A 24,757-nucleotide genomic window follows, 5' to 3' on the forward strand; every position below is an offset into this window, starting at 1 on the left:
GCCTCGAAGGGTGTCTGGTTCTGGTTTAGTGCTCGGGTTAATACCCGGTTCTTAATCCAGACAGCATGTCGTATGGCAATACCCCAGAAACTCGGAGGAAGTTGCTTGACTTTAAGCACTTCTTTCGCATCTTCTAGCATTGACCGTGCGCGGTCATTTAGAGTGCGGTTTACCCTTTCAGCAACTCCATTCTGTTGCGGGGTGTAGGCGTTTGTGATCTCGTGGGTGATTCCCTCGGACTCAAGGTAAGTTTTGAAGTTGGCAGATGTGTATTCGCCACCTCCATCTGTGCGCAGGGTTTTAACCTTTCTTCCAGATTCCTTTTCAGCTTTCGCTTTCCAGGCTTTGAATAGATTTAGCGCTGAGTCCTTGGTCTTTGCAAGTCCGATATGGGTGTACCGGCTATAATCGTCGGTGAAAGTGATGAAATAACGGTGACCCTCGCGGGTCTCTGGAGTGATTGGGCCGCATAAGTCGCTAAAGACTCGGCCTAGTGGTTCGGATGAGCGGGTTGAGGTGGATTTAGGGATTGGATCGCGTGTTTGCTTTCCCTTTAGGCAAGGTATGCAGCGTCCCTTTCCTTTCTCCGTAATTTCCATTTCGCCCACTGACCCATGTTTCTCCATGTTTAGGATTGTATCCTCAGTAACGTGTCCAAGCCTCCGGTGCCATAGGGCTAGGCTGGCTTTGGAAGTTGACATGGTTTGGGTCGTGAGTGCGTGCTCATCATCCTCTGCAACTTCGACTCGACAAAACTTTGCAGTTTCGGGATACATGATCTTTACCCGGAGTCTATAGAGACTTCCGTGTGGGTATGCGTGATTAACGACTCTTCCAGATTTGGAATTTACGATGTCGATGCGGTCATCCTCAATAATGGTTCTGAGACCATTCTTCGCAAGTTGTCGGCCAGATAGAAGATTTTCGTTTAAGCGGGGCACATGAAGAACATTTGTGAATCGGCCAGGATGGGATTGATCTCCCATGAATGTTTGGACCTCGATATCACCAATACCAACTGCGTCGATATAAGCGTCAGCGGTTTTGATCTTCTTTGGGTGAGTGAGTTTCTGATAAGTCAAGAACATTGAGGAGTCGGGGGTCATATGTGATGAAGCCCCTGTGTCGATGACAAAGTGGGTGAAGGGGGAAGTTTTTGAGGCTACTAGCGCAGTCTCAGACTCGAGGGTCTCATGTGCGAGGTATACCAATAACCCCTCTCCCGATTCTTCGGCTTCAGCTACTTTAGCTGATTGCCCTTTCCCCGACTTCTTCCGTCTCGGACCTCTTCCCTTTGGGGCTTTCCCTTCTGCCCCGCCTCCTTCTGCCCAACATTGCTCTGCAGTGTGCCCCTCTTTCTTGCAGTTGCCGCACGTTAATTTGTTTCCCTCCCTAGATCTCTGACTCAGCTGGCCTGAAGAGGCCTTCCCTTTTGGGGTTCCCTTCCCAACTCGGACTAGCATAGCAGTTTCCTGCTTGTGCTTGAGTTTACTCTCGTGTACGAGGATCGTGTCTATTGTATCTTACAGGGTAAGTTTGTCCTTGTTCAGGAGAATTTCCTGAATCATCTCCCACTCTTCCGGAAGTGCCATGAGTATGGCAACTGTCTGGATTTCCTCGCTAATATTGGTTCCTAGTGAGTCGAGTTTAATGAACAAATCCTTTAGCTCCTGAATTTGACTGTAGATATCCTTTTCGGGAAGCATAACAGTGTGGAAGAGTTTCTTCATAAGGTAAAAGACAGACTTCGTGCCTTTTCCTTCAAACTTCTTTTTGATTTCCGCCCATGCTATAGGAGCTTCTTTGATACCCTTTATGAGAAGTTTGACTTCCTCGTCGACGGACACAACAAGTTGGAGTAAAGCCGCAGAATTACCCTCTTTCCATATTTGGAGTGGAGTTAACGCGGTGCTGGGTTGTGGGGCAGGAGTAGCGGGGGGAGTGTTTCCTGAACCTGTACCAGTATTGGCAGGTGCAGTAGTGGGTGCGGGAGCAGGGGGAGTGGAGGAAGGTTTAGGGATTGAACCATCAATGTATTCCAGTAAGTGGTGATTCTCGAGTACGAGTTCAATCATTGATTTCCAAGTTCCGTAGTTCGATCCATCAGCTCGTAGCCGATCGTTCTCGAAGATTCTGGTATCGACTTTGTGGGAAATGGTGGTCATGGTTGATACTGGGTTGATGGGAGTCCTTCCTGGTTAGAATTAGAGAGCCTCTGGGCTCATAACCTAATAGGAGGGCTAAAGCGGGAGCTCAGTCTCCGTTAATGAAGAACTGAATTACTACGGTTAATACTAACCTAAAGCGGGAGCTATAGTACAGAAGAGTACAGAGTAAGTAATGTAACAACTAACTAAAAACAATGATACTAACCTCAGTCTCCGTTAATGAAGAACTGAGGAGAAAAGGAAAGTAGACCCAAACAATTACCTATATACAATGCAGTCACGGTATCAATACAACGGAAACGAAAAATAAGATCATGTGAGTTTGGTTAGTGAGTCACGCGTCGTTGTAACTCCAACAGTTGCAGGGAGGGGCCTCATCGCTTTTAGTGGAAGGAAGCGGGGGGGTGCCTTTTGGGGGCCTTGGATTTTCGCGGCAGTGGGTGATCTCGCATGTTTCCTCGTATCATTCTCGGTTGCTGATGTGTGTTCTTTATTTTTGCCGCTACCTTTATGTCTATTGCCGAAGAGGGGGGCAGATTGGGCAATATCTGTATCGTCAGAGTCGGAGGAATCCTCGTCCACCTGTTCGGCAATGGTGGTCGCAAAGTTTTGTGGCGCATTGGTTATGGCCACTATCATTTGTTCATCATCAGATGTTAGCGAGGTCTGGAAGGATGCAGAGAGGGGGGCAAGTATCTGTTTGGACTGCGATCTTGTCAGGGGGTTGTGAGTTGGGCATTGGGAGTATTTACCTCCATGGTTCCGTGGGTTGCTCTTAGCCAGTTACTTTTAGGGTCTGGGGCTATGAGTGTTCTGACGGAAACTGTCATAGTTCTTGCGGAGCTAACTGTATTATATCCAGCTGCTGGGGGCGTCGGTATTTGAGGTGGTCTAGCGCTTGCGATTTGTGGACCCGTGTCTGAGGTTAGTTTGCTGCCTGCCTAGGTACTGCTTGGGCGTCCTTTGGGTTGACGTGGTTAGCCCTATGTTGTAAGTTCTTTTGTGTAGGAGAGGACTTTGCAATTGACTCGTGGGCAGTTATTGGGTGGCGGGAGTGAACCTACAAAACCCCTCTGAGATGAGCGCAAAAAAATCACGTGTTTGATGAATTTACACAAATATGAAAATGATGATATTTTGTTTGAATCCGCCAATTACAATGAAGGAAATGAATAGGATGCAAGCATGAAGACACAGGCAGGGGCCCGGGCGCCTTCATAACTGTGGGGCATTTAACGGAAGGGAACAGAAAGTTGTATGCAGTAAGAAAAAAATAGTGGAAGAAGGGGGGCGAGGGAATTGAGGCCAGTTTAACTATACATATATATGGTTTGGTCAAGGCCCCTAGCGATGGTGGTTTGGCCTAGCGGCCGGTGCCGGATTCTCTTCAATCCCGTGTCTGGATGGGTCTTGGTTCGAGTCCTATATGGTGTTTCTTTTTTTTCTCCCTTAGAAAACTTTTAAGATGAGAAACTTCAATTCCGAGGGGTGATCAATGTCATGAAAAATGTACATTGGGCGGCTTTTGACTTCGTGATCAACCCCGGATCCGTGGCTGAAATTAACACTTTATATATTACTTTTAGGACCGGATCCATGTGAGGTCTACTTGGTCTAGTGGATTATAGCGCTGTTTATGACCCTGTCTCCCCCCTGCTTGTGCAGGTTCGATTCATTTATGGTGGATTTTTTTTTGCCTCAGTTATTGCACGAGGATGACTTCAATGTATATATAACACCGATAAGCAATGCTACACTAACTGCACTAAACAAACCCTATTCCGAGCACGTTCTACAATACACAAGCGCTGTAATGGTAATTAATAATTTTAGTTTGGTAATTGGGTTGGGTTGGGGAATAACAGGGAGGGGACGATGAGACCGCACGCAATGAATATTTATTACATAATAACGTCACATGTAGGCAATGGTCGTTGGCTGGTTTCTAAATCAATTCCCATCATTTTTTGTTCGGCCATGATCACGTGTATATTTCCTTTTGCGCTCATCTCAGAGGGGTTTTGTAGGTTTTCTGGTGGCGGGTTTCTTGCCCGGATGTTGTGGCCGTGCCAGGGTGGAGATTTGGTGGCAGCGATTCTGGTTTAGGTTAGCGGACAGATTGACTGCGCAATTTAGGATGGACATAGGTAATGCTCATTTGGTTATGGTATGGGTTAGTTCACACAGGTTGTACGGGTTATTTTATTATTATTATTATTTATTTATTTATTCCGCACGTTGATTCGGGTTTTCGTCAGCGTGTTGCGCATTGTCATGACAGCCCTTGAGATTTCATCCACTGTGGCAGGAGGGGGAGGTTCCTGGCCCTATTCTTATCGTGGGCGCGGGGAAACTGGAACCGGGGTTTTGGTATTCCAAGATGAGCTGCAATGGGGCAGTTTGGGTATATCGTGGATGTACTCTCGAAGGGGACGCAGATCGGCGTATATTAGGCTTGGGTTTGAGGGTTACGGTGGGGACAAGACATAATGTGTCCATGACCAGGGCGATACTGAAGCTTGGTGTTTCTTGAGTCATTGCGGTTGGGGCACGAAGATTGTGCGGTTATAATGGGGCAGGACGATTGGGTAGGGGGGTGGGGGAGAGCATCCGACAGGGCCGTCTTGGCTAATAGTGGCCGGGGATTGTCTGGGTAGCCGTTAGGTGGCAGGCCAGGCGTCGGTTGCGATCGGTGGTTGAGGTTTCGTGGGCACTGCGTTGGGGTTAGGGCTGAGGTGGGCAGTTGGAGTGTTTCGTAGGTCTTTAATATAGTTTGATTTTTTTTTTTTTTAGGGGGGTCGGTTGTCTGCTTGGGCTGCGCCCTCGTCAGGGGGAGGACAGATGGAGGTGGTACCTCCTGACTCTGCGAGTCTATAGTGGGACACCTAATCTACGGCGCGTAGGCTGTGTGGATGTTCCCGTGAACTGTCCTAGTTCTTGCGGAACTACCCATGGACCCAATTGCCTAGGCCGCGCTCGGCGTTTTTATAAGGTGGCAATTGGGCGCTCATGGTCGACGGCCCTGGGCTCGGGGTCGACGCGACGCCCGCCCTGGTGCCGCCTGAGCTTTACCCCCTGGTCGACATTGCCGGCCCCTTTTCTTTTCGTTTCTCTCTTTTTTCTTTTTTCTTTTTTTTTTCTTTCGCGTGTGTGTACTAGCTGTATGTTTTGCCTTTCGCTTTTGTTTTTTACCTTTCTAGTTTAACGACTTTGCGGTCGATTTTGTGATGTTTAAGCACCAGCCCAAGGGCGACTCCGATCGAATTGAACTAGGGGGAATGGGTGCGACCGAAGAGTTCTGACAGTGTCAACGGATGACTAGGCACCAGAATCAGGTAGTGGATGTGTGATCTGGGTGGAGATTGGTCGGGGTAGGGCCAATTGTAAATTTGGTGTTGGCCTGGTCGTAGCGAAGGGAGCAGGGGTTTCGGAGAATCTGGTTAAGTTTGAATGGAGTTCCAGTGCCAGTGAAGCTATAATTAAGGGTGTTCACGACCAGCCACGGCTCGACCCCAGATCGACCAGAATTCCACGTCTAAATTTTACAAATCGACTCATGACCTCGGCGTTCCCAGGAAGGCACGAGTTCTCGAAGCTCGGTGTGTGAGATCGAATGAGTTTAAAACTTGGAGGCAGGACTATATTTGTTAGTTCCGGGGGATGGCGCGTCGAGGGACCCAGGAAGAGACCGTTTCGAGGGCAATAAATGAGGTTCACGCGGGAATTACTTTTGACCACGGGAAATTGGTGGACGTGACTCTGACGTTAATTAGCCACAAGGTAATGTCCATCGGATCTGGCGTTTCGTCACCCAGCTAAGACTTCATATATCGGCAATAATCCACTTCAAGCTCCTGCACTAGAGTCCTTTCGAAATGATGCAAAATTTCCTCAGCTCCGACGATCCACTCAACCTGGACAATGTTCGAGCGACGCTTATACGACTTGAGGACAGCATCATTTTCGGTAAGATCCTGACTTCCTTACTGCACGAGAGCCGCCTATCTGATTATATACTGTGGTCAAAGCTCTGATCGAACGGGCGCAGTTTGCACTTAATCCTCGAGTTTACGAGAAGGGCGCATTTCAAGAGTTGATCGACCTAGGATTTAACGGCACTCTTCTAGGATGGTTCCTCAAAGAGACGGAGAGCTTCCATGGTCAGTAGTCCTAGCCTTTGTTCATCCACCTCACATGACGATAGTTTGCGAGGTAGCCAAGGCACGACGATACACGAGGTACGAACACTGCTCAGATGTCAGCACAACGTTCGGAGCTTATGTTGCGACTCCATAGCCCAGATGAGCACCCCTTTACTCCAATAGAGTGCCTACCAAAGCCTATCCTCCCTCTTCTTGAAATGCCTGCGATCCTCCATCCGAACAAGATCAACGTCAATCCCTCCGTCTTGTCTTTCTATACGCGAACTATTGTTCCTCTTATCACTCGACGAGCGACAAGAGATTTCGCTGCTATGAGCCGATCCAAGGGTAGGAATGGAGGCGAAGAGTTTGAGGATGATGGCAACTATGGCAGTTCTGTCACGGCCGACCTCGCTGCTCTGCAACTCATCAGCAAACGAGTCCATTACGGTGAGTCAGCCTGTTTGTGCATGCTAACTTGACATAAGTTTTCACGTCTTCATTATCGTCCTATGGATAACACCCTTCATCTTCCATGCGCCGCCTGCAGGGAAATTCGTTTCCGAGTCCAAATTCCGCTCTGACCCTGCCGCGTTCATTCCACACATACTCAAACCAGACCCTCAGGCTCTTGAGGCCCTTATCACCAAGCCTGCAGTCGAGAAGGCGCTTCTGGACCGGATTGTCGAGAAAGCCAGCATCTATGGACCTGATTTAGGTGTGGATGGGAAATTGCCGATTCAGAATGGGAACCATTCTGATACCAAGTGGAGGATTGACACTGAAACCGTTCGGGAGCTGTATGAGGATTGGATCATTCCCCTCACGAAGGAAGTAGAGGTATGCTGCGTCTCACAATGCGTCGCTTTCTTGATGTGATTACTAACGTGTGTTTCCTGAAAGGTTGACTACCTTCTCCGTCGTCTAGATGGACTTACACAGGAAGAAATTGACCTGCTTTCCAAATCCCAAGGGCCTGAGGCATGAAAACATTGACATGCCAGTCATCGCTTGCTATTTAGACACAAATGGCCCTGCCATTCCCCAACACTCTTATATTTCTTGTATCCACATATTTTGTACTATGTGCGTATCCCTCTGGCGCTCAGCCGTTGGCGTCCTCAAACAGAGAAATAAAGTGAGTGGAAGCGTTCGTGACGAACACCAGCTTCGGAGGAAAGCTAGCCTCAACGAAGGACCGCCTTCAACACTTTGAGACACATTGGCCGTGGGCAGTTCGCGGGGGCGATTTATAGTAATCCGCCTTCAGTTTGTCTCGATTGCATAAGCCCATGGCCGCTCGGGGGCATGGTAAATTGCATCCGGTTGCCAAATAACCCTGATTTGGGAAGTACATATTGAAGGGCTTTCATCCTTTGCGACGCCTCTTCTAAACGTTCATTGCACGCTCTCTTCGTTTAAAACATCCATCATACTCATTTCTCAACCAGACTAGGTCGCGCGAGATTGTGTGCACCGCACGCCCCGCTCGTGAAACGCGGGCATATATTGGAACCTCGATCTCTCGTAGTTCTTCTTACGGCGACCTTTGATCTTTTCTTAATTTGCCAACTCACACATTCCACACCTGCCAACCACGTAACACGTTTCCTCAATGGTGCTCGGCCTGACGCTTGGAAAATCTAAACGAAAACACTCTGTCAATGAGGAGCCTGAGCCTGTACACCTCAGAGCTTCCCCATCCCTCCCTGAGCTCAATCCCACTGCCGTCTCCTGGCCTTCGAACCTTGTCACCGATACTAACTTCAACCTTGACGATGCCACCTCCAAGCAGAATGGGAATGTGAGAGCGTCTCTCTCCCGACAAAGCAGTGGCCGAACGATCTCGTTCAGCAAGCCTTTCAAAAGGTTCTCGGTCTCAACGACTATTGGGGATGCAAGAGAGAAGAAAGACAGTATGGGGTCTTCATACCCTCCTTCTGCATTTGAACGTGCTGCAGGTATTATTGGTAGCCCATTACGTTCCAAGAGACGGCCGCAAAACATCGTCCCTAATTTCAACATCATGATTGTGTACGTAATGTTCGGACTTCATTCCACTCCAGCCGCATGACTTCTGACGCTCCTTTTCTTTCTTTTGGGTATTCTTTAGCGGAACTGTCGGAAGCGGGAAGACCAGTTTGATGCGTTTACTTCTTGGAACGAGCAACATCTCGAAGGGTGCTACGCCCGAACAGCGAGCTAAAGTTGAACAGATCCTCCAGAATCCGTCTCTATCGCATGACTCGGCTGTGAATTCTGCTTCGGTTGAGATCGAAGAAGGCGCGGAGCGTCTAATTTTAACTTTGCTTGATACTCCTGGTTTCCACCACAACGAATTAGACTTGGAACGAGCCATCACAACTCTGGTTCGGATGGTCGGGGCGAGATATGATGAGACGCTCAACGAAGTTAGTGGCTTGATGCGTGAGATAAGGTCACTGATCTCATACGTTCTTCCCCATAGGAGAGTAAAGTTGTACGACAGAGCGGCAAGGGGGATCATCACATTCATTTGTACAGCGATTGATTCTAACACTCTGAGTTGCATTGTTTAATAAGCCTTTAACTAGATGTCTATACCTTATTTCACCCACATCGCTGAGGGAATATGGAGACGTAAGCTCATTGTTTTTTTCCAGGGGTGCTTTTTTTGACGCCCAAGGACTCAGAGTCATCTCAAGCTTGACAAGGCCGATATCACAGCTGTCCAACGGCTTTCTGAACGTGTCAACGTTCTTCCCATTCTCACCAAAGCAGATACCATGACGGACGAACGGATGGCACTGGTGAAGGCAGCCGTGAATCGGGACCTCCGAGCGGCAGGCCTCCCTATAACGCTTTTGGGTTCCACAGATGTCGAACCTTCGGATGCTATGGAGATAGATTTGCAGGAGGATGCTGAGTACCAAGATGAGAATGAGCCCGTGCCTGCTGAGCCAACTCCTCACGTCGTACGGATACGCCCGACCTCCGCATACATCAAGGCTAAACGCCGGCGTACTTTCAGTCAGCGTTCAAGATCTCGTGCGCGGGCAGCGTTGACCGATGAGGATCTCGAATTGTTCGGAGATTCTGGCACTGGTTTGTTTACCATGAATGATTTGCGAAATGCCCTTCCCTTCGCCGTCATGTCGCCCAACAAGCTGCCTACTGCCTTGGGCTCTTTTTTGTACAAGGATGCGCCTGATGGTGGACTCTTTCCTCCAAGCTACGTGGAAGCGCTGTCCCAGAATAGGGGACAATTCACGCGGAAATACCGATGGGGCCCAGCTGATGTACTTGGTCAGGAATTCGGGTGTTAGCCAAGACTGCATGCTCACTTCTTCTCTTTCAGATCCACAACACTGTGACTATCTTGCGCTTCGGCATTCTATATTAGGTGTTCGGATGAAGGTAGAATTCAACATGGATTATAGATGGGGATTCACTGACAACTTTTGCAAGATGTTGAAACGGACCACCCGCGAAGTGTTGTATGAGAAGTATCGCACAGAACAACTTCTTGCCCGACGACGATCAATGAAGACCAACACCGAGATGTTGTAGCTAGCGTGTGTCTTCGTGCTCCATTTTAGACCTGATGACGATGTCTAGGCCACGGCACATCAAACCTTTCAACCATTTCACAATAATAGGGAGTTTTCTTGTCTTGCTTTATACTCTCCTCAACTGGAATCTGGGAAATTATTATATTCTTGCTTATTTCAGCCTCGGTACCTCACTCCTCTCCTTTATCTGTCGCCCAATTCACTCATTTTGCTTTCATCTCGTGTTCGCCGGTCATCGAGTGGCATGGCCCCTTCACCTCCCCCCGGATGTTCTTCGTTGCTTAGTCGTTCGAAGCGCTGGTTCTGCGTACAAATGTAATTCAATGCATGTTCATTGGTTTTGACACATCAATCAGTCTCCTTATAAAGCACCTTGCCCAAAAATTCTGATCAAGAGCGAATGCCAAGTTCTACATTCGGGGGCATGTTCAAAGGCCCTCTACTTCTCATTTGTGTGCTTCCGTCGATCCGTTAGTTGACCTGTAAGTTGGCCTGGGTTCCCTGTTAATTTGTTTTTTGAGTCGATCCTTGATGTCTTTGCGCTTGTCGGTATGTTGCTATTCTCTTATTGCGAAGTCATAGAGGCTGGAGTCCTGCCTATCTTTCTCATCGGTCAACGAGGCTCAGCTTCTTAGTGGTAGCGGGTTCTCCGAATTGTAGTAATATTAAATAAACTAGAAATGGCTGCCGTGCAGCCCTTGTGATAAGGCTTCTGCATGTGAGGTTAACCGCCACAGCAGAACAGTTTGTGCCGAATCGTTGATCAAACTGGCAGGGTCTTTTTGCACCATTATGCTGAGGTTCTTTCTACCATCGCGCAACTTTTATTAAGCTGTCATGGGTGTTCTTTCCCCTCTTTTTGTTTGCCATGAGCACACTACATTAGTTATTACCCAACAGTTAGCTTTCCCAACGCTCTATTCCACTAGCTTTATCCGATTAAAAGAATGCAGGACATTGCGCCGTTGATATGAATCACGGAGGTATGTGTAATCAGTGATGGTGGATGGATCGAGGTCCAAGGCACACTCAAAAATGAGTATGACCACGGTTTAGAGGTTGAATCGGAAGTGATGCAAATGGAGTTAGAGGAAGCCACAGTGTGCAGGAAGAGTCGCGTTTCAAACTGAGATTGGAGTAATGAGGAATGTGTAGTGTTAGTCAAGTTCGTACTCACAGAGAGCCGACTGGGTGTCTGAAGTCTGAGCTAACATAGTTATACGAGGGGTCAAGTGATTTGTCTTATCGCAGTGGTACTACAGCGGAAGTGATTGTCATATTGGGAAAGGAGGACCCTAGGTTACAAAGGATCCTGTGAACAGCACTTGTGGGGCCTAAATGTGCAGAACCCGCTACGAAGTAGTGGGAAAAATGAGCCAGAAAGATCTTATCGCGAGAGTTGTAAGAAAGGACACGTGCAGAGAAGAGGTCAATACATTTTCAGAATTCCCACGAATTGTGGACATGCAAGAGACCTTGCAAGCAAGGTAATCAAGTCTGGTCACCTGCTTACCCCGACAAGGACTTCAGACTGATGCGTCTGAGTCTCTTTGGCCGATCTCTCCTGCTATTTGTTTGCGAGGTGTTGGCAAATGCGGCCGTCTGGATTACCTCTGGATTACTTTTTGGCCTTCGTTCGGAGGCCCGATCCGTCCTAAGTTTATGTCTCCTTGCATGGGTAAGGATTGTGAACTTCTTCCCTTTTTTCCCTTGCGGCGTGCGCGTTCTACACCTTACTGATGCTTGTCCTGCTGAGCAGACATTAGGCCTTAGGCACGGTATGTCCGGTCAAGCCGATTCCCTTTATACCCCAATAATTACACAACAACCCGGTCGATCCATAGCTCTGGATGCCGATCATATAAGGTGCGCAATGGACTGTACTCTTTGAGCATGCCACACATTTCTTTGCGCTTCGATTGCTCAGTGCCATCGATAACGCTACACGGGGACTAATGGCTTTAGGCCAGTTTCCAGTGACTTGTGGTTTGTTCTTTTCTTTGGGACACAGTACGATCGTTATCGTTGTGGTAAGGTGGCATGATAAGGACGCATAAGGATGTGTATAACTGATGTTGGGAAGACAGAATATTGCCGTCGCCATCAGGTTTGTTGTATCGAGCGTTATCTTGGATGCGGGGTTTTTCTTATATTTCCATCCTCAGTACCGACGTGTATGATAAAATTGGAAGTATGTTATTGTATGGAAACTTTATACCGAAACTGATGTTCTTCTATAAGGCATTGGAGATGTTGGGAGCGTCGTAGGTGAGCCCTAGCGTACCTTTGCAGCCTGCTACAACTTATGGGTGTATGAAGGTGCCATTGTGAGCGGGACATTCCTTTTCCTCATTGGCACCGCGAACGCCGTCATACTCTGGCGAATCATCAAACGTCGCCGAATGGTTGGTAGTCCTTGTCGCTTCAAGTCGAATTGCGACCTCACCTTGGCTAGGATGCCAGACGCGCGGAGCTTGGGCTAGCTCCAATCGATGACGGTTACGATAATACTCCTTCAATCATGCTGCGCTTCCTAGGGCCCGTGACGGCATTCGTTAATCGGCCATGGAAAGTTTGTTGTGTCATTTTTTTAATGTGTCTTCTACTAAACAGCCGTGGCGTAGATGTATCCTGTCGGAGTCCTTTTCGGATTCGGGTTCGACACGGCTTCTTCTATTGCTCTGCTAGCAATAACAGCCTTAGCCAAAAAGAGACCGGATGGTCGAGGAACGATCAAGCAATCAGAAATCATCGTATTGCCCCTCCTCTTCACTTGCGGGATGACTCTTGTAGATTCCATCGACTCCATCATCATGCTCTACAGTTATGCTGGGTTCCCTGAGCGGGGATGGAGCCTATGGGAAGAGAAAGCTGCACTCTCAGTTGAAACTGTTGAAGGTGGTCCGAAGAGAGGTCCAGATCCTTCTGATCTGACACCAACAGGCATTGAAGATCCAAAAGCTTCCGGTTCTTCGCCATCAGCAAGTGAGACTGCCCAGCGTCTTGAACTACCCATAGATGCTCTACCAATTGGCGGGATCGGGGGACCAAGTGGGGGTTTACCGACATCAAAGGCTTCCTTTCAAAATCCTTCTGAGCAGGTGGAGCATCAGCATTCCGATGCTGAGCCTGGGACTCGTCAAAACGAATTGAGACGAAAACTCATTTCGAAACGAAATACCATGTCATCGCTTAGTATCATATTAACACTGATTTCCATTCTTGTGAGCCTGCCTACCATTATAGTCCAGAGGTTTTGAGTTCCATCACGAAATTGCTGAATCGTTTCTTCTTATGGCCTCTCACAGGTTGCTTTCAGCATCAGTCTAATCACGATCATGGGACTCATCGGTGAAAAGTGCGCGTCTTGCAAGGCCGCCGCCGAAAATGATCCCGGCATAAGCGGGAAATGGTGGAGAGGATGGGTGCAGGTACTAGGAGATTGACTCCGATTCGAAATTTCACGTTTATTCTGATGCATTTTTTTTTTTGCAGGCAAGCGACCAGTCGGGACTTGTGGGTGCTGGAATTATAGGAATATTTGTTTGTATTGTTGCTATGTATTATTCCTTCCGATGGGTGAAACGTTGTAACATGCATAACGACGAAGTTCGAACTTGATGTATAATCGCCAATAGAGTTTCCGCCAATGTAGCGGTGAAGGGCTGGGCCTTGTGCTTGTGCTGCTAATGAGTCACATTGTAATCAGTTTTTACATATTTGCCGACAGGCAGAAAAAGGCACACAACAAATCTCTGCCTTTGACTATAATCCCCTAAACCTTCCGAGTGGCGGAAGCACAATCCCTCAACTCATCCATCCGATACGCAGCCGATCCAACAAGCAAGGTCATAAAACCAGAGATCCCAATCGGATCAAGACAACACGTCTGGTCCTTCATTATCACACAAAAACTAGTATGTACTCGGAAGAAAAAAAGAGGAGCTAGAAACATACGCACACGCACTGTACACGGCGGCAAAGACGAAAAAGTATGAGAGCACCTGGACATGATTTCGTAGCTACGAACGGGGTTTGCACTGCATGCTGGGGGACTTGAAAGGGAGAGTAAAAATAGAGATGGCTAGCTGCAGAAGCCGGGTCAAGAGTGAGCCAAGCCAAGCCGACGCCGCAAATTATTATGTTTCTACATTTGAAAATGTCAATTGGGGGTCAAGACGTTCCCCCCAAGAAGAATCGATCAAAAAAAAGCGCCTGTGGGTTCCTGCCAGAGAGGGAGGATCTTGAACTTGAGGCCCGAAGTCGATTCCCACTTCCATTTCTGAGGACTAGGAATACTCATCTAACCATTTGCACTTCCCAAGAGCGATGCGATTGAGTTGGTCCCAATAGAGTACTGTCCAAGTTGAAAAAAAGACAGCAGAAGTGAGTCCGTTGCGCGACAACGAGGGGGAAAAAAAAAAAAAGAGGAATTTAACCTCACCCTCAGAGTGAGCAATGAATCGCCCAAGCAACGGAATCTTCGTTACCCAAACCCCGACTTTTTCTCTCAACCATTCGCCACGGTGTCTACGAAGATCCCTATCCCTGATCGCCTGAATGTCCTCTTTCGAAAAATGACTATAAATCCTAACGATCGTATCGTCTCGGGAGTAAAGAGAACCCGTAACGTTCGAGACGACGGGCCGATTTTTCATTTTGATTTCGGCTCCAAGGTGGGCGAACCCTGCGGGGTTTGTAGAAGAGAGTTTGAGCCGAGGGTTGTCACCTAATTGGGGGAGTCTAAAGCGATTAAGTGATTAATATAAGGGAATGAGTGAAGTTGCGCAAAAAAAAAAACAAGGATAAGCAAAAGAAAAAAAGAAATAAAGACATAAAGAAACACGTACAAAGTAGCAATTGCATCACCGTCATTCGTGACTCGCCACATCGTCTTTAAATGTTCACCGGGCTGTTTGATGATTTGGTTGAATCGAAGAGAGGTCTCACGATCTCCGCAAACAGGAGCCGCAAAGAGGTACGCATCCCGGATGATTATGGGTGATCCTTCGAAATCGGAAGGGGAGTTGAGCGCTCGAGCATAAACGAGCGTAGCGAGGGCGCATCCGACTGAAACAGGGATATATATCAAGGATAGAGAAAGAGAGGGAAAATGACTCACGAGAATGACCCGTAAACCAAACGTTGATCTTCTCCCCTTGGTCTAAATCCCTCGCCAAATAGTTCGCCAAAGCTTTCAACGCAAACCTGATCGTTTCATAAGGTCTCATTCCACCCACGACGTCCTCTTCAACCTCCCGTAAATCCTCCGGGAAGATCCTCTCCTTGAACCCTTTCACCGCTTGACTGAATCCAGGTAAGAAATCGTCGACGGGTACGAGCGTCGTACTTAGATCCGATACCCAATCTGCGTACTCGGTGAGTCCGGTTCCTTTGAAGGTGACGGCTATCCAGTTGCCTTTTGGTTCCCAGAAGAAAGAGCAGAAGGCCTGGAGGATTATATATGGGGGGGCCAGAAAAGGGGGGGTTGAAGCGGTATTGAGTGAGTGCCAGAGAGGGTTGATTAGAAAGCGAGTTAGTTTTTAGTTGATCACCGGGGGAAAAGAAAAAGGCGTTGAAGGGAAAGAATGTCCACTTACGCTTTGACTCGTATTCAACTCGCTGACAGGCTCATACGCCACTCCGATTCTCCTACAGAACCTTCTAATCACATCCTCCCCTTTCGCAATCTTACCAAATCTCATTCTCTTCTCCATCGACGACGACGAGGACCGTCTATCATCCTCGTCGCCCTCATCGTCCTCATCGTCCTCACCCTCCACATCCCCAGTATGAATACGACTCCCTTTCCTCGAGATCTTATCGAACGTTCGCAACTGCATGAACGACTCTCGAATGCGCTCCTCCTGGGTATTATCGAATAAAGACTTGACCAACTCTCCAGGTTTCGCTCTCGTCATAGTAGTCACGCCATCGAAGTGTTGAACTACAGGTTTTTCTTCTCGTTGTTGTTGCGACGACGAGGGAGCCCCGAAGGAGCGAGAATCAGGAGTTCTCAATCCGGTCAAAGTCACATTCCCCCTCTCGAGTTCCTTACTAGCCCACCTCGTAGCGGTCTCCACTCTTCCTCTCCCACTCCGGCTCGTCAAACTCCCCCCCGACCCTTTCAAATGACCACCTGAACGTGAATGCTTCTCCACTTCATCCAAAACGTTATAGAGAGCATGAGACTCCCTCTCATACACGACGCAGGAAAATTGAAGGAGTAACTTGGCGATGTCAAGGTTTAGCTCCCTCACCGTCAATCCTCCATCTCCATCACCATCTCCTCCACTTTCGCTTCCACCACCAGTACGACTCAACGCAACTTTCCCAATTTCCGCCTCCTTTTTCGTCAACACCTCGAACAATCTCGGATTGCCAGAATTCGCCAATCCTAATCCATTTGCGTACTTGTTCGACCATATCGTGTAGAGGGTTTCGACCAAGGGGAGGTTCCAGATTTGACACCAGATGAGACCTAAGAAGAGGATTACGGACGTTAGGAGGGCGAAGGCGATCGTTAGGAGGAGGTCGGCGAGGGCTGTTTTTTTTTTTTTGGGTGTGTGTGTGTGTGTGTGTGTGAAGGGGGAGCGAAGGTAGATAGAAGTGGGGGGAGAGGGTCGTTAGCAAACTGCACGTATTTCAAAACAGCGAAAATGGTTATAGTGTTAACTCACGGACTTCCATCGTTGTAGCTAAAATATTAGACCACGTCACATAAAGGTACTTCAAGTAAGCTTCCAGAGGGACCCATATCGCACCCAACGTCGTTTCTAGAAATACAAATATAAATACTTGGTTTGGACGGAGGAACGGTTTTGAGGAAGGAAAAGACTTACGTCCTCTTCTATGATGTGGTTTGGTACCCCTTCTCGAGTGACCCATCGCTACAAGTTCATCGAAACGAAGGGAAGCCAATTTGTCATTGATGAGCCCTTCTCTCTCTTGTCCACCATCGTCCCCGGGGGCTCCCGGAGCAGGAGCAGGAGGAGCATTCAACCACTCATCCATCTCATTAGGAGGATGAGAATGATGAGGACCATGAGGGAACGAGTTAGGTTTGGGCAATAAGGTAACGGGTGATTCTTGGAGTTGGGAGTTTGTGACGGCCGGAGTTGAAGATGTGGATGAAGGGTCGTATTCGGGAGTAGTTTGGAGTTTATGATTTTGTTGCTGAGGTCGAGGTTGAGGTCGAGTCTGATGGGGTTTAGGGGTTGTTGAGCGGAGATCGACATTGATGGTAGGGGTAGTAAAGGTCAACGAAGAGGTAATGTCATTGGTGACTTTGACGGGTGGTGGTACTGTAAGAGACATGGCTACTGGTAGATTCAAAAGTCGAGCGTTCAAGGGTTGGAGGTCCGATGGGTAAGGAGGAAGAGGGGGCGAGGGGGCGATCTGATTTTTAAAGCTGGACACAAGACAAGTGTCACACGCCAAGACTCAAAGATTGAGCGCGCAGACGAGGATGATATAGCGCGTGCGTTTCGAGCTAGCTTGAAATAATAACGTAAGATGTCCAATAATTCGCACTATCGAATCCGACCCAAGGACACTAGAGTGCTTTTCGACCAAAGACAGCAAGGCTGGGGGCGCACGAGAGCAGAGCTAGACAGAGGCGGCAAGTTGAATTTCAATATTAATATCAGACTCAGTGCAAGCTAAGAGGATCGAGCTCCGAAGGGGGGGAACATGCAAAGGAGCTTGTGCAAAACTCCTGTGACTCACTCTTATGTAGGAGGAGAGTAAGTAAGAAGAGGAGATATGTGTATATATATACCATCATCGCGGCAAGTTGCTCCCCGACAAAGAGCGCTCGTGAACCCAAAGTGATAGCCTCAACATGTGGCGAGGACGATTATATATGTTGCGATCTGGCTCCTGTGAAACTATATTTGAACATCTCCGGCCATTCGGCTCCGTGATCAATATCAATTGTTGCATAATCAATTTTATTCATATTTTTACTGATCACGCTTTCCTCCACATAAATTTATCCTTCCAACAAAACAAGTGTGAAAAAGTGGAGGCAGGGAGAAGAAGGGGTGGAACGAGATACGACATTGGAATTGCTCTTGTATTTTGCGTTTATGTATACCCGCAAACGGATGGTTGTAAACCACTGGGGAACTGATAAATCTCAGCAATGATAAATGGAAATTGCCGTCGTTGCACAGGTCTGATTGCTGATGATGGCTCAGTCAATTTGAGCACAATGCACAGGTATATAACGCTTGGAGCCCCTTCAACCAAAAGTTTCAACGTAACGGTTATAGGGGCTGGTGCAAATTCGATCTATGCTATGCGGTGCAAAATTCAAACTCCTGTATCTCTTTGACTCTCTCGCTCGGGATCCAGTATGATTTTTGCAGAATTACTCCCTCGCGGCTCCCACATGCACACCACGGTCCCCATCCTCCGATCCCCCCCCCCGCAGCTCTCCTCCCACATTATGCAATAAACCGAGTTCCTCCCCTGCCTGACCGATGTACCTACGGGAATGCCAACGGGAGACTTGACCCCATTTCATCATTTGCAAGTTCCACGTGAAATCAGCTAGCAACACTAGTACTATGAAGAATTGTTTTCACCGCCCCACCGTTATACTTTGCAAACTCTGCACACTAGCTTACCACCTGGTTACCCCCTCCCTCTTCACAACAGTGACTGCTACCCTCACCAACTAAGTACACTGCCTCGCCAGCCGCAACGCCGGGAATCAATAGGTTGCACAACAGGCTTCGAAAGCATCCCTTCGAGAAGCGCTCGCCGCTTGATGAATTAACGGAAGAATATATATATATCACTTTTGCTTCTACAGCAGAACGAACTAGTTCTCATCCAAGTCGCGCGCGTGAACAAGCTTGCTCTACTAGCGCGCCGCACCGCGTCAAATTAATCAAAACGAAGCTTCTTAATCTATAAGGCTGGCTGTTGGGGATGGTGTCAACAGCAATAATTGTAACTCGAGCCAGCTGGTAACATTGTATTGCCGGTTTTAATGATGGCTACATTAATTGTCGAACTCGCTCAGGCGAGTAGAGTTCATCCTAATTGTTGTGCAGAATAGGTAGAATGGCTTCCGATTGATGACAATGCCACGCTATCTGAAGAGAGCTATAGGGAGCTTGGGCCTTGAAGAGTTGTTTTATCTGGGAAAATCTTCGAGTTATCTTCATCATTAATCGTTGTCATTAGGTCCGTTCAAGTTGCCAGAGTCTTTCCTTGCATCAGTTAGTACATACCACAATATTGTCAGTTGCAGTAATATACAAGATGTCCATCACGCACGCTAAGGTTCTGTGATCATGCCAGAGGGGCATTGTTAACGGAGTTGATTCGAACTTGCAGTTTCTAATTGTGAGTTTCAATCCGTGGGGGCGGGAAGGTATGCGGGGGGACGCCATGGATTCCTTAACGGGTTTCTTAGGTTGAGGAGCAGTAAAGTGCATGAGTACAAGCAATTTGAGCGTGAGTGTGTAGTTTTTTTGGAGCGTGTATAGAGTCTTTGGCAGTTGGATAGTCTGAGAGGTGGCAGGGAGCGGAGTGGAAGTGGAGGCAGAATTATTGTTTCTGGCAGTGGCGTCCGCCCAGTGTGCCCGTCGCCTTGCCACTCAAACGAAGGTACCGTTTCCACCTGTGTTACGCCCTTCTTTTCTTGGCGACCCGATGCCTCCTCGCTGTCCAACTGGGATTGGTTATCCGATGAGTGTATTATTATCGAGGTCAAAAAACTCGACTTGAACAAATAACAACATGATCATACTGGCTCGGGTACATTTACATTACGCTCACCCGATGATACCACCCAGAAACCCACACCATGTATGGATGATCCCCTCATGTACACTCGGTGTAACGAGTCGGGATGGCCGCACTGCCACATACGAGGCCGCGGGGTAACAAAATAGAGTAACAACAACAAGATTTACATCACGCTATCGCGGAAAAGATTGGAACTTGCCAACCCGGCTGCTACGGCTTTCAGCTCAAAGCAGCAGGAGATACTTGGCTCTCCAGTGTGTCGGGCTGGGGGTTTGGTTCGCCGGTTTGTTGGCGTTCCGAGATTGCCTCCAGGGCCGTCGTTTTGTCTGCCTCTTTGTTTGTCTTCGTGCTTACCTCTTCAAAATCCGTGATTCGCATCGTCACGGATTTTGCATGAGCGCGTACGGTCACCAGCTCCTCGTGCCTTCCAAGACCTTCCAATGCATTAGCGACGCAGGAATATGTGAGCTGAAGCTGACTTGCGTAGGGAACAGGGTATTCGGAATGAAGCTGGCGATAGTATGATAATGACTCGTTACCCGTATCAAGCGCGTCTACATAGCGCCCAAGGCTGGAAAATTGAGTTGATAGGGTTTGCAACGCCAAGGCTAAATCGGGAGCATATGACGTCGGATGGGTGACAGATAGCGAACGCCAAAGGGAAATGGATTCTTCAATGAGAGGAAGCCCCTCCGCAGGACGACCAAGGTTGTAGAACGTGCTACTGAGACTACAGAGTGATCGCGCCAAACCTGGGGTGTGATGCTGGAAGAATGGCAACTAGCTGTCGCCAGAGGTGGACACTTTCCTCTACCACCGGCAGCGCCTCGGAATGCCTTTCGAGGCGATTGAGTGTCTCGTTCAGAGCGTTGAGCGATCCAGCTAAGTTTGTAGTGTATGTGGTTGGTCGAAAGGCAACTAGTTGGCGACTGAGTTTGACACATTCTTCAATCGCGAGGAGGGATTCGGAATGCCGTCCGAGCGTGTCAAGGGACTCGTTAAGACATTTGAGTGATGCTATCAATTGGGAAATATATAGGTCTGTCGGTTTAAGTTCAATGTCAACGCCGTGGCGGCAGAGTTTGACACTTTCTTCAATCGCCAGAAGGGCTTCGGAATATTGTCCGAGATTGCGGAGTGTCACGTTAAGGTGACAAAGCGAGCGGGACAACGGTGCACTGTGCAATATCCCTTCAGCAACAACTAGCTGGCGATCGAATTCGACACTTTCTGTGATGGCAACCAGCGCAGCGGCATGCCGTCCGAGATTGGAGAGCGATATGTTAAGCTGCTGGACTGAGATTGCCATGCTGTGAGAGTAATACATAGTCGGATCAACCGCAATTAGCTGACGCCAGATATTAACACTCTCTTCAATGGCCAGGAGCGCGTCGGAGTGCTGTCCAATACTGGAGAAAGACCGGCTAGCGTTGTAGAGCGATAAAGCCAAAACCGGGGTATATGATGTTGGATGAACGGCAATGAGCTGGCGGCACAGTTCAACACTTTCATATTGCACTAGGAGTGCCTCAGAAGGCTGTCCGAATTGGATTAAAGCGTTCCTATAATACCCGAGTACTGCGACCAAATCCTCGTGTATGATGAATGAGGTCGGATAAACAGCAACTAGTTGACGATAGAGTTTGACACTTTCTTCGCATACTGGGATTGCCTCGTAATAGCGTTCAGTGCTAGAGAGCACCCAACCAAATATTCGGAGCGATGAAGCCAAATCGAAGGAGTAGGATGTCGGGTCTATGGCGACAAGCTGACGCAAGAGTTTGACGCCCTCCTCGATCGATGTGAGCGCTTCAGAGTACAGTGAGATGTTCCGGAGCGAACAGGCAAAACCGTGGAGCGACCGAGCTAAATCTAGGTTGTGGGATGTGGGGTAAACGGCGACGAGCTGGCGGCAGATTTTGACACTTTCTTCCGCTGCCCGCAGTGCCTCGGGTTTTCGCCCGACTCTGCAAAGCGATAATCTGAGAGACTCGAGTGATCGTGCCAAATCCGGGGTATGTGATATAGGATCAAGAATGACTAGTTCGCGCCAGAGCTTGACACTTTCTTCGACCGCTGGGAGCTGCCGGGAATCCCATCCGAGTTTGTCGAGTGATGACTGAAGATCCCCGAGAGATGTAGCCAAATCTGGGGCATAGGTTTCTGCGTCCACAGATGCGAGACAACGGCAGAGTGCAACGGAATCACTTGCTAACTCGTGTCCCTCCTGAAACCTGGAGAAAAACTCCAAATTTCTCTTCAAATTGTTGAACACTTTGACCAATTTGTGGATTTCTTCCTTTGAACCCATGTCAACACTCAACTGAAAGAGCATAAAAATGAGAATAGTTAAGAAACGATATTGACGCTTCATACCTTGGCCCACTCAGGGAACGATGATATACTTATGTACCCTTCCGTTCTCACACAGACTTCCACCCAACGAGTTACTTGCTGACCGAGAAATATGCGAACTGCTACGTTGAGCAGTTCCAGCGCGTCTGGAACTTGATTGAGGTGATATACAATATGCCGACATCCGTAATGGAGCTGTTCAGACAGCATTGCCTGAGGAATGGGTGGCAGCTCCTCCTTCTCCCGCAAATATTTAACCAGGCCCAAGGCCTCCACAGAGGGTAAATCTTCATTCAAAATTTCGATGCAGCGCATGGCCATCCTCGCATTCTCCCTCCTCGCATCCACCACAAAATGATGGAGTGTGTGTGATTGCGCATTGACTCGGTCCATGAGGAAGTCACGGAACGAGTGATGTAGGATACGAATCGGCGTGTGAGGGTCCTGAACCCCTGATAGGAGGGGTGCAAGTTCGGCTAATGTGTGCTCGACAGATGACTCCAGTTGTAATGACAGAATGGCAGTCCAAGCTGCAATAGATAGTGGCTGCTGTGCGATCAAGATGGTTCCTATCACAATTGGGAAGTCGTGAATAAAATCTTCGTCTTTCCAATTACACTTCTCCAAGATGCTCGTATACAACGCATCCATCATCTCTTCAGCAGAAGCCTTCGATCGGTTCGTGCCAGTATCAAGCAGTTTCTCCAGCATCCTCATGGGAGCACCACTTGCCATCTTCATGTAACGGAAAACGGTGCTAACCCAAATGAACAAGCCACCCGCTCGTTCCAGTATAGATTGTACCATTTCATCCTCTTCCTTGAGTTTGGGCTTCAAACTAGGATGCACATCCTTCAGCTCGCGCAGTTGCGTACGAATGTAGATAGCGCAGTCTCGTATGTTAGCATCATCCGAGAGACTGATGCCGAGGCGATCGATAGGGAATTCAAGTGAGAGAAAACGATCGACGAGATCAAATTGCCTCGAGGTGACAAAGAATTTGATGTTGGATGGTAATTTAGGTACTTCTTTCCGAAGTATATCGGCAAGACGCGGAAATGCTTCCTTGTCGCATTCGTCCAATGCATCGATGACGACTACCAGGGGTCGATTGGAGGATAGCGGCCTCAGGTGGAGAGGTTGAGCGATCAATTTCTTGAATTGCATCGTGAACGGAGCAGTTGTGAGAGTCGGATCTTTCTGAAGAATGGATGTGATGAGGGACCGGTACGCAGGATAGTGAGCCGCTAGAGATCGGGCCATGCCACTGAACATATTGTCTGGACGGGATTGCTCACCCGCCTTGAAGAAGAAAGTCGATAATAATATACCCTCTCCAGCGCACTCCTCCGCGATGGAATGGGAAATGGACGTCTTTCCTGCACCAGCCACAGCAGTCAGAAGCATTACACGTTTCTCGCTAGCCTCCGTGTTGCGACACCAGCCCATGATACAGTTGAGGAGATCTGTTCTAGTTCCGGGAAGGCACACCTCAGTTGAATCGTGGTGGGCAACGATAGGGTATCGGAGTTGGCTGAGAACCGAGGAACTCTCCACCTCACGAGTGACATTTGCCATGACACCAATTGTCAAGTTGGTCTTCACCTGCATGATCGCAGCGACAACATTAGAACGTCCGCATAAATTCAACAGTGATCAAGCACCATTACCTGAAATGTTGTCAGAGCCTCGTTGAAATCTCTCCTCAGGTCGTCAATCTTGCCTGGGTCCTTCATATGAAAAAAGAAGTTGACGACAGCAGACCGTCTTTCTCTCTTTCCACGTAGTTGTTCGATTTCGGTTTGAATGCGCTTCAACGCCCTATAAAACGCCCATGTTACAGACTGCCAGTCTGTATGTAGAAAATATTGCCTACTCGCTCATATTTGTAATGCTATCCATCCACGGCTTTGCCTCTTCGCCCGACGCATCATATGAGTCGATGGCTGCAACCACACCAGCCATGGTGTCGACGATGTGTTTTCCAAATTTCTCCCATTGTTCCTTATTCTCTTTGAACTTCTGTACAGTACTGATTGTCAGCTTTAGTTCCCGACGCAGTATAAACCGTTACCAACGTTGACCTCTTCGAAGATAAACAGTGCGATACCGGCGGCAGACTTTAGAGGAGGGAACGCACCGGAAGCAGCATTGATGGCTGAGAGAATTGGGATGGCGCCGTGACCCCCTGCGGCAAGGAGACCGCCAGCCTTTTGCTTCATTGACATGGCAGATGATGAGCGAATCTGTGGATGGGGAGCAAAGCGTAAACGATTGGATGCACACTATAAATCCTCGAGCAAAGACTTCCCAGTGCAGGTTCGTCCGAGATGCATCAATGGAAGACCGAGCAACATTGTTTGTGCAGACGCTGAACCGCATGGCATTGGCGCTGGTGGCTGAACTGCGGCCTGATGGTGGCTTGCTCTTCTCTGTCCCCCTCAAGCCCCAACCCTACTAGGGTCCCTACACGGCGAAGTATCATTCAACAGACATCCCACCTCCGATACTGATGAACGGGCAGAACCCGCGACAGGAGAAAAACTACCGCGCCTCGAACAAGTGGAGAAATTATTCAGAAAATAGTGTCGCGTTTGCTGGGGGTATTCCCTCAGCCATGTCAGTAGGCACCACTCAGACACTGCCACTCAGCATATACGCCCACTTGAGCAAGCGCTTGGGCTTGGGCTGTTGAGTAGATAAATTTATAGCGTTTTTTTTGAGGCGTTTCCACACCGCAAACAGGGATTCAAGTGATATCGACAGCTTGTCAAGG

The 24,757-nt window shown here is 48.4% G+C and overlaps 6 protein-coding genes across 6 annotated transcripts; 4 read left to right on the top strand and 2 right to left on the bottom strand.

Moving 5' to 3' along the window:
* Positions 1-4,442: 4,442 nt before the first annotated feature.
* On the top strand, positions 4,443-5,775 carry EI90DRAFT_3014965 (uncharacterized protein; the record flags this gene model as incomplete). The annotated part of the gene is made up of 5 exons (XM_039056843.1): positions 4,443-4,641; positions 4,833-4,903; positions 4,962-5,018; positions 5,369-5,450; positions 5,504-5,775. 5 exons carry the CDS (start codon positions 4,443-4,445, stop codon positions 5,773-5,775), a joined length of 681 nt encoding a protein of 226 aa, XP_038918225.1.
* A 10-nt stretch (positions 5,776-5,785) lies between these two features.
* On the top strand, positions 5,786-7,472 carry EI90DRAFT_3049966 (chorismate mutase). The gene is made up of 7 exons (XM_039059729.1): positions 5,786-5,948; positions 6,020-6,134; positions 6,197-6,328; positions 6,385-6,406; positions 6,465-6,760; positions 6,861-7,150; positions 7,214-7,472. The coding sequence occupies exons 2-7, from the start codon at positions 6,044-6,046 to the stop codon at positions 7,295-7,297; spliced, it is 915 nt and encodes a 304-aa protein (XP_038918226.1). The 5' UTR covers positions 5,786-5,948; positions 6,020-6,043; the 3' UTR covers positions 7,298-7,472.
* A 40-nt stretch (positions 7,473-7,512) lies between these two features.
* Positions 7,513-10,119, top strand: EI90DRAFT_3049967 (Septin-domain-containing protein). Its single transcript, XM_039059730.1, has 7 exons — positions 7,513-8,344; positions 8,424-8,721; positions 8,778-8,827; positions 8,884-8,929; positions 8,983-9,595; positions 9,648-9,706; positions 9,758-10,119. Exons 1-7 carry the CDS (start codon positions 7,926-7,928, stop codon positions 9,857-9,859), a joined length of 1,587 nt encoding a protein of 528 aa, XP_038918227.1. The 5' UTR covers positions 7,513-7,925; the 3' UTR covers positions 9,860-10,119.
* A 1,276-nt stretch (positions 10,120-11,395) lies between these two features.
* EI90DRAFT_2970160 (high-affinity nickel-transport protein-domain-containing protein) lies at positions 11,396-13,544 on the top strand (the record flags this gene model as incomplete). Its single annotated transcript, XM_039055677.1, has 12 exons — positions 11,396-11,539; positions 11,621-11,639; positions 11,706-11,727; positions 11,789-11,891; positions 11,949-11,968; positions 12,027-12,052; positions 12,103-12,129; positions 12,181-12,266; positions 12,317-12,433; positions 12,486-13,085; positions 13,170-13,292; positions 13,357-13,544. 12 exons carry the CDS (start codon positions 11,396-11,398, stop codon positions 13,480-13,482), a joined length of 1,413 nt encoding a protein of 470 aa, XP_038918228.1. The 3' UTR covers positions 13,483-13,544.
* Positions 13,545-14,011: 467 nt separating this feature from the next.
* On the bottom strand, positions 14,012-17,410 carry EI90DRAFT_457582 (uncharacterized protein). Its single transcript, XM_039067640.1, has 7 exons — positions 16,704-17,410; positions 16,542-16,637; positions 15,462-16,405; positions 14,984-15,311; positions 14,712-14,931; positions 14,306-14,604; positions 14,012-14,218 (listed from the first exon to the last, which is right to left on the bottom strand). The coding sequence occupies exons 1-7, from the start codon at positions 17,176-17,178 to the stop codon at positions 14,151-14,153; spliced, it is 2,430 nt and encodes an 809-aa protein (XP_038918229.1). The 5' UTR covers positions 17,179-17,410; the 3' UTR covers positions 14,012-14,150.
* Positions 17,411-19,850: 2,440 nt separating this feature from the next.
* On the bottom strand, positions 19,851-24,674 carry EI90DRAFT_3049978 (uncharacterized protein; the record flags this gene model as incomplete). Its single annotated transcript, XM_039059731.1, is given in 11 exon segments — positions 19,851-19,952; positions 19,981-20,356; positions 20,379-21,789; positions 21,814-21,883; positions 21,908-21,949; positions 22,003-23,586; positions 23,652-23,802; positions 23,858-24,003; positions 24,060-24,512; positions 24,559-24,586; positions 24,598-24,674. 9 exon segments carry the CDS (start codon positions 24,207-24,209, stop codon positions 19,851-19,853), a joined length of 4,032 nt encoding a protein of 1,343 aa, XP_038918230.1. The 5' UTR covers positions 24,210-24,512; positions 24,559-24,586; positions 24,598-24,674.
* Positions 24,675-24,757: the final 83 nt, after the last annotated feature.

This window comes from Cantharellus anzutake, assembly GCF_015039405.1.
Source record: "Cantharellus anzutake strain C23 chromosome Unknown EI90scaffold_15, whole genome shotgun sequence".
Classification (NCBI taxonomy): domain Eukaryota; kingdom Fungi; phylum Basidiomycota; class Agaricomycetes; order Cantharellales; family Hydnaceae; genus Cantharellus; species Cantharellus anzutake.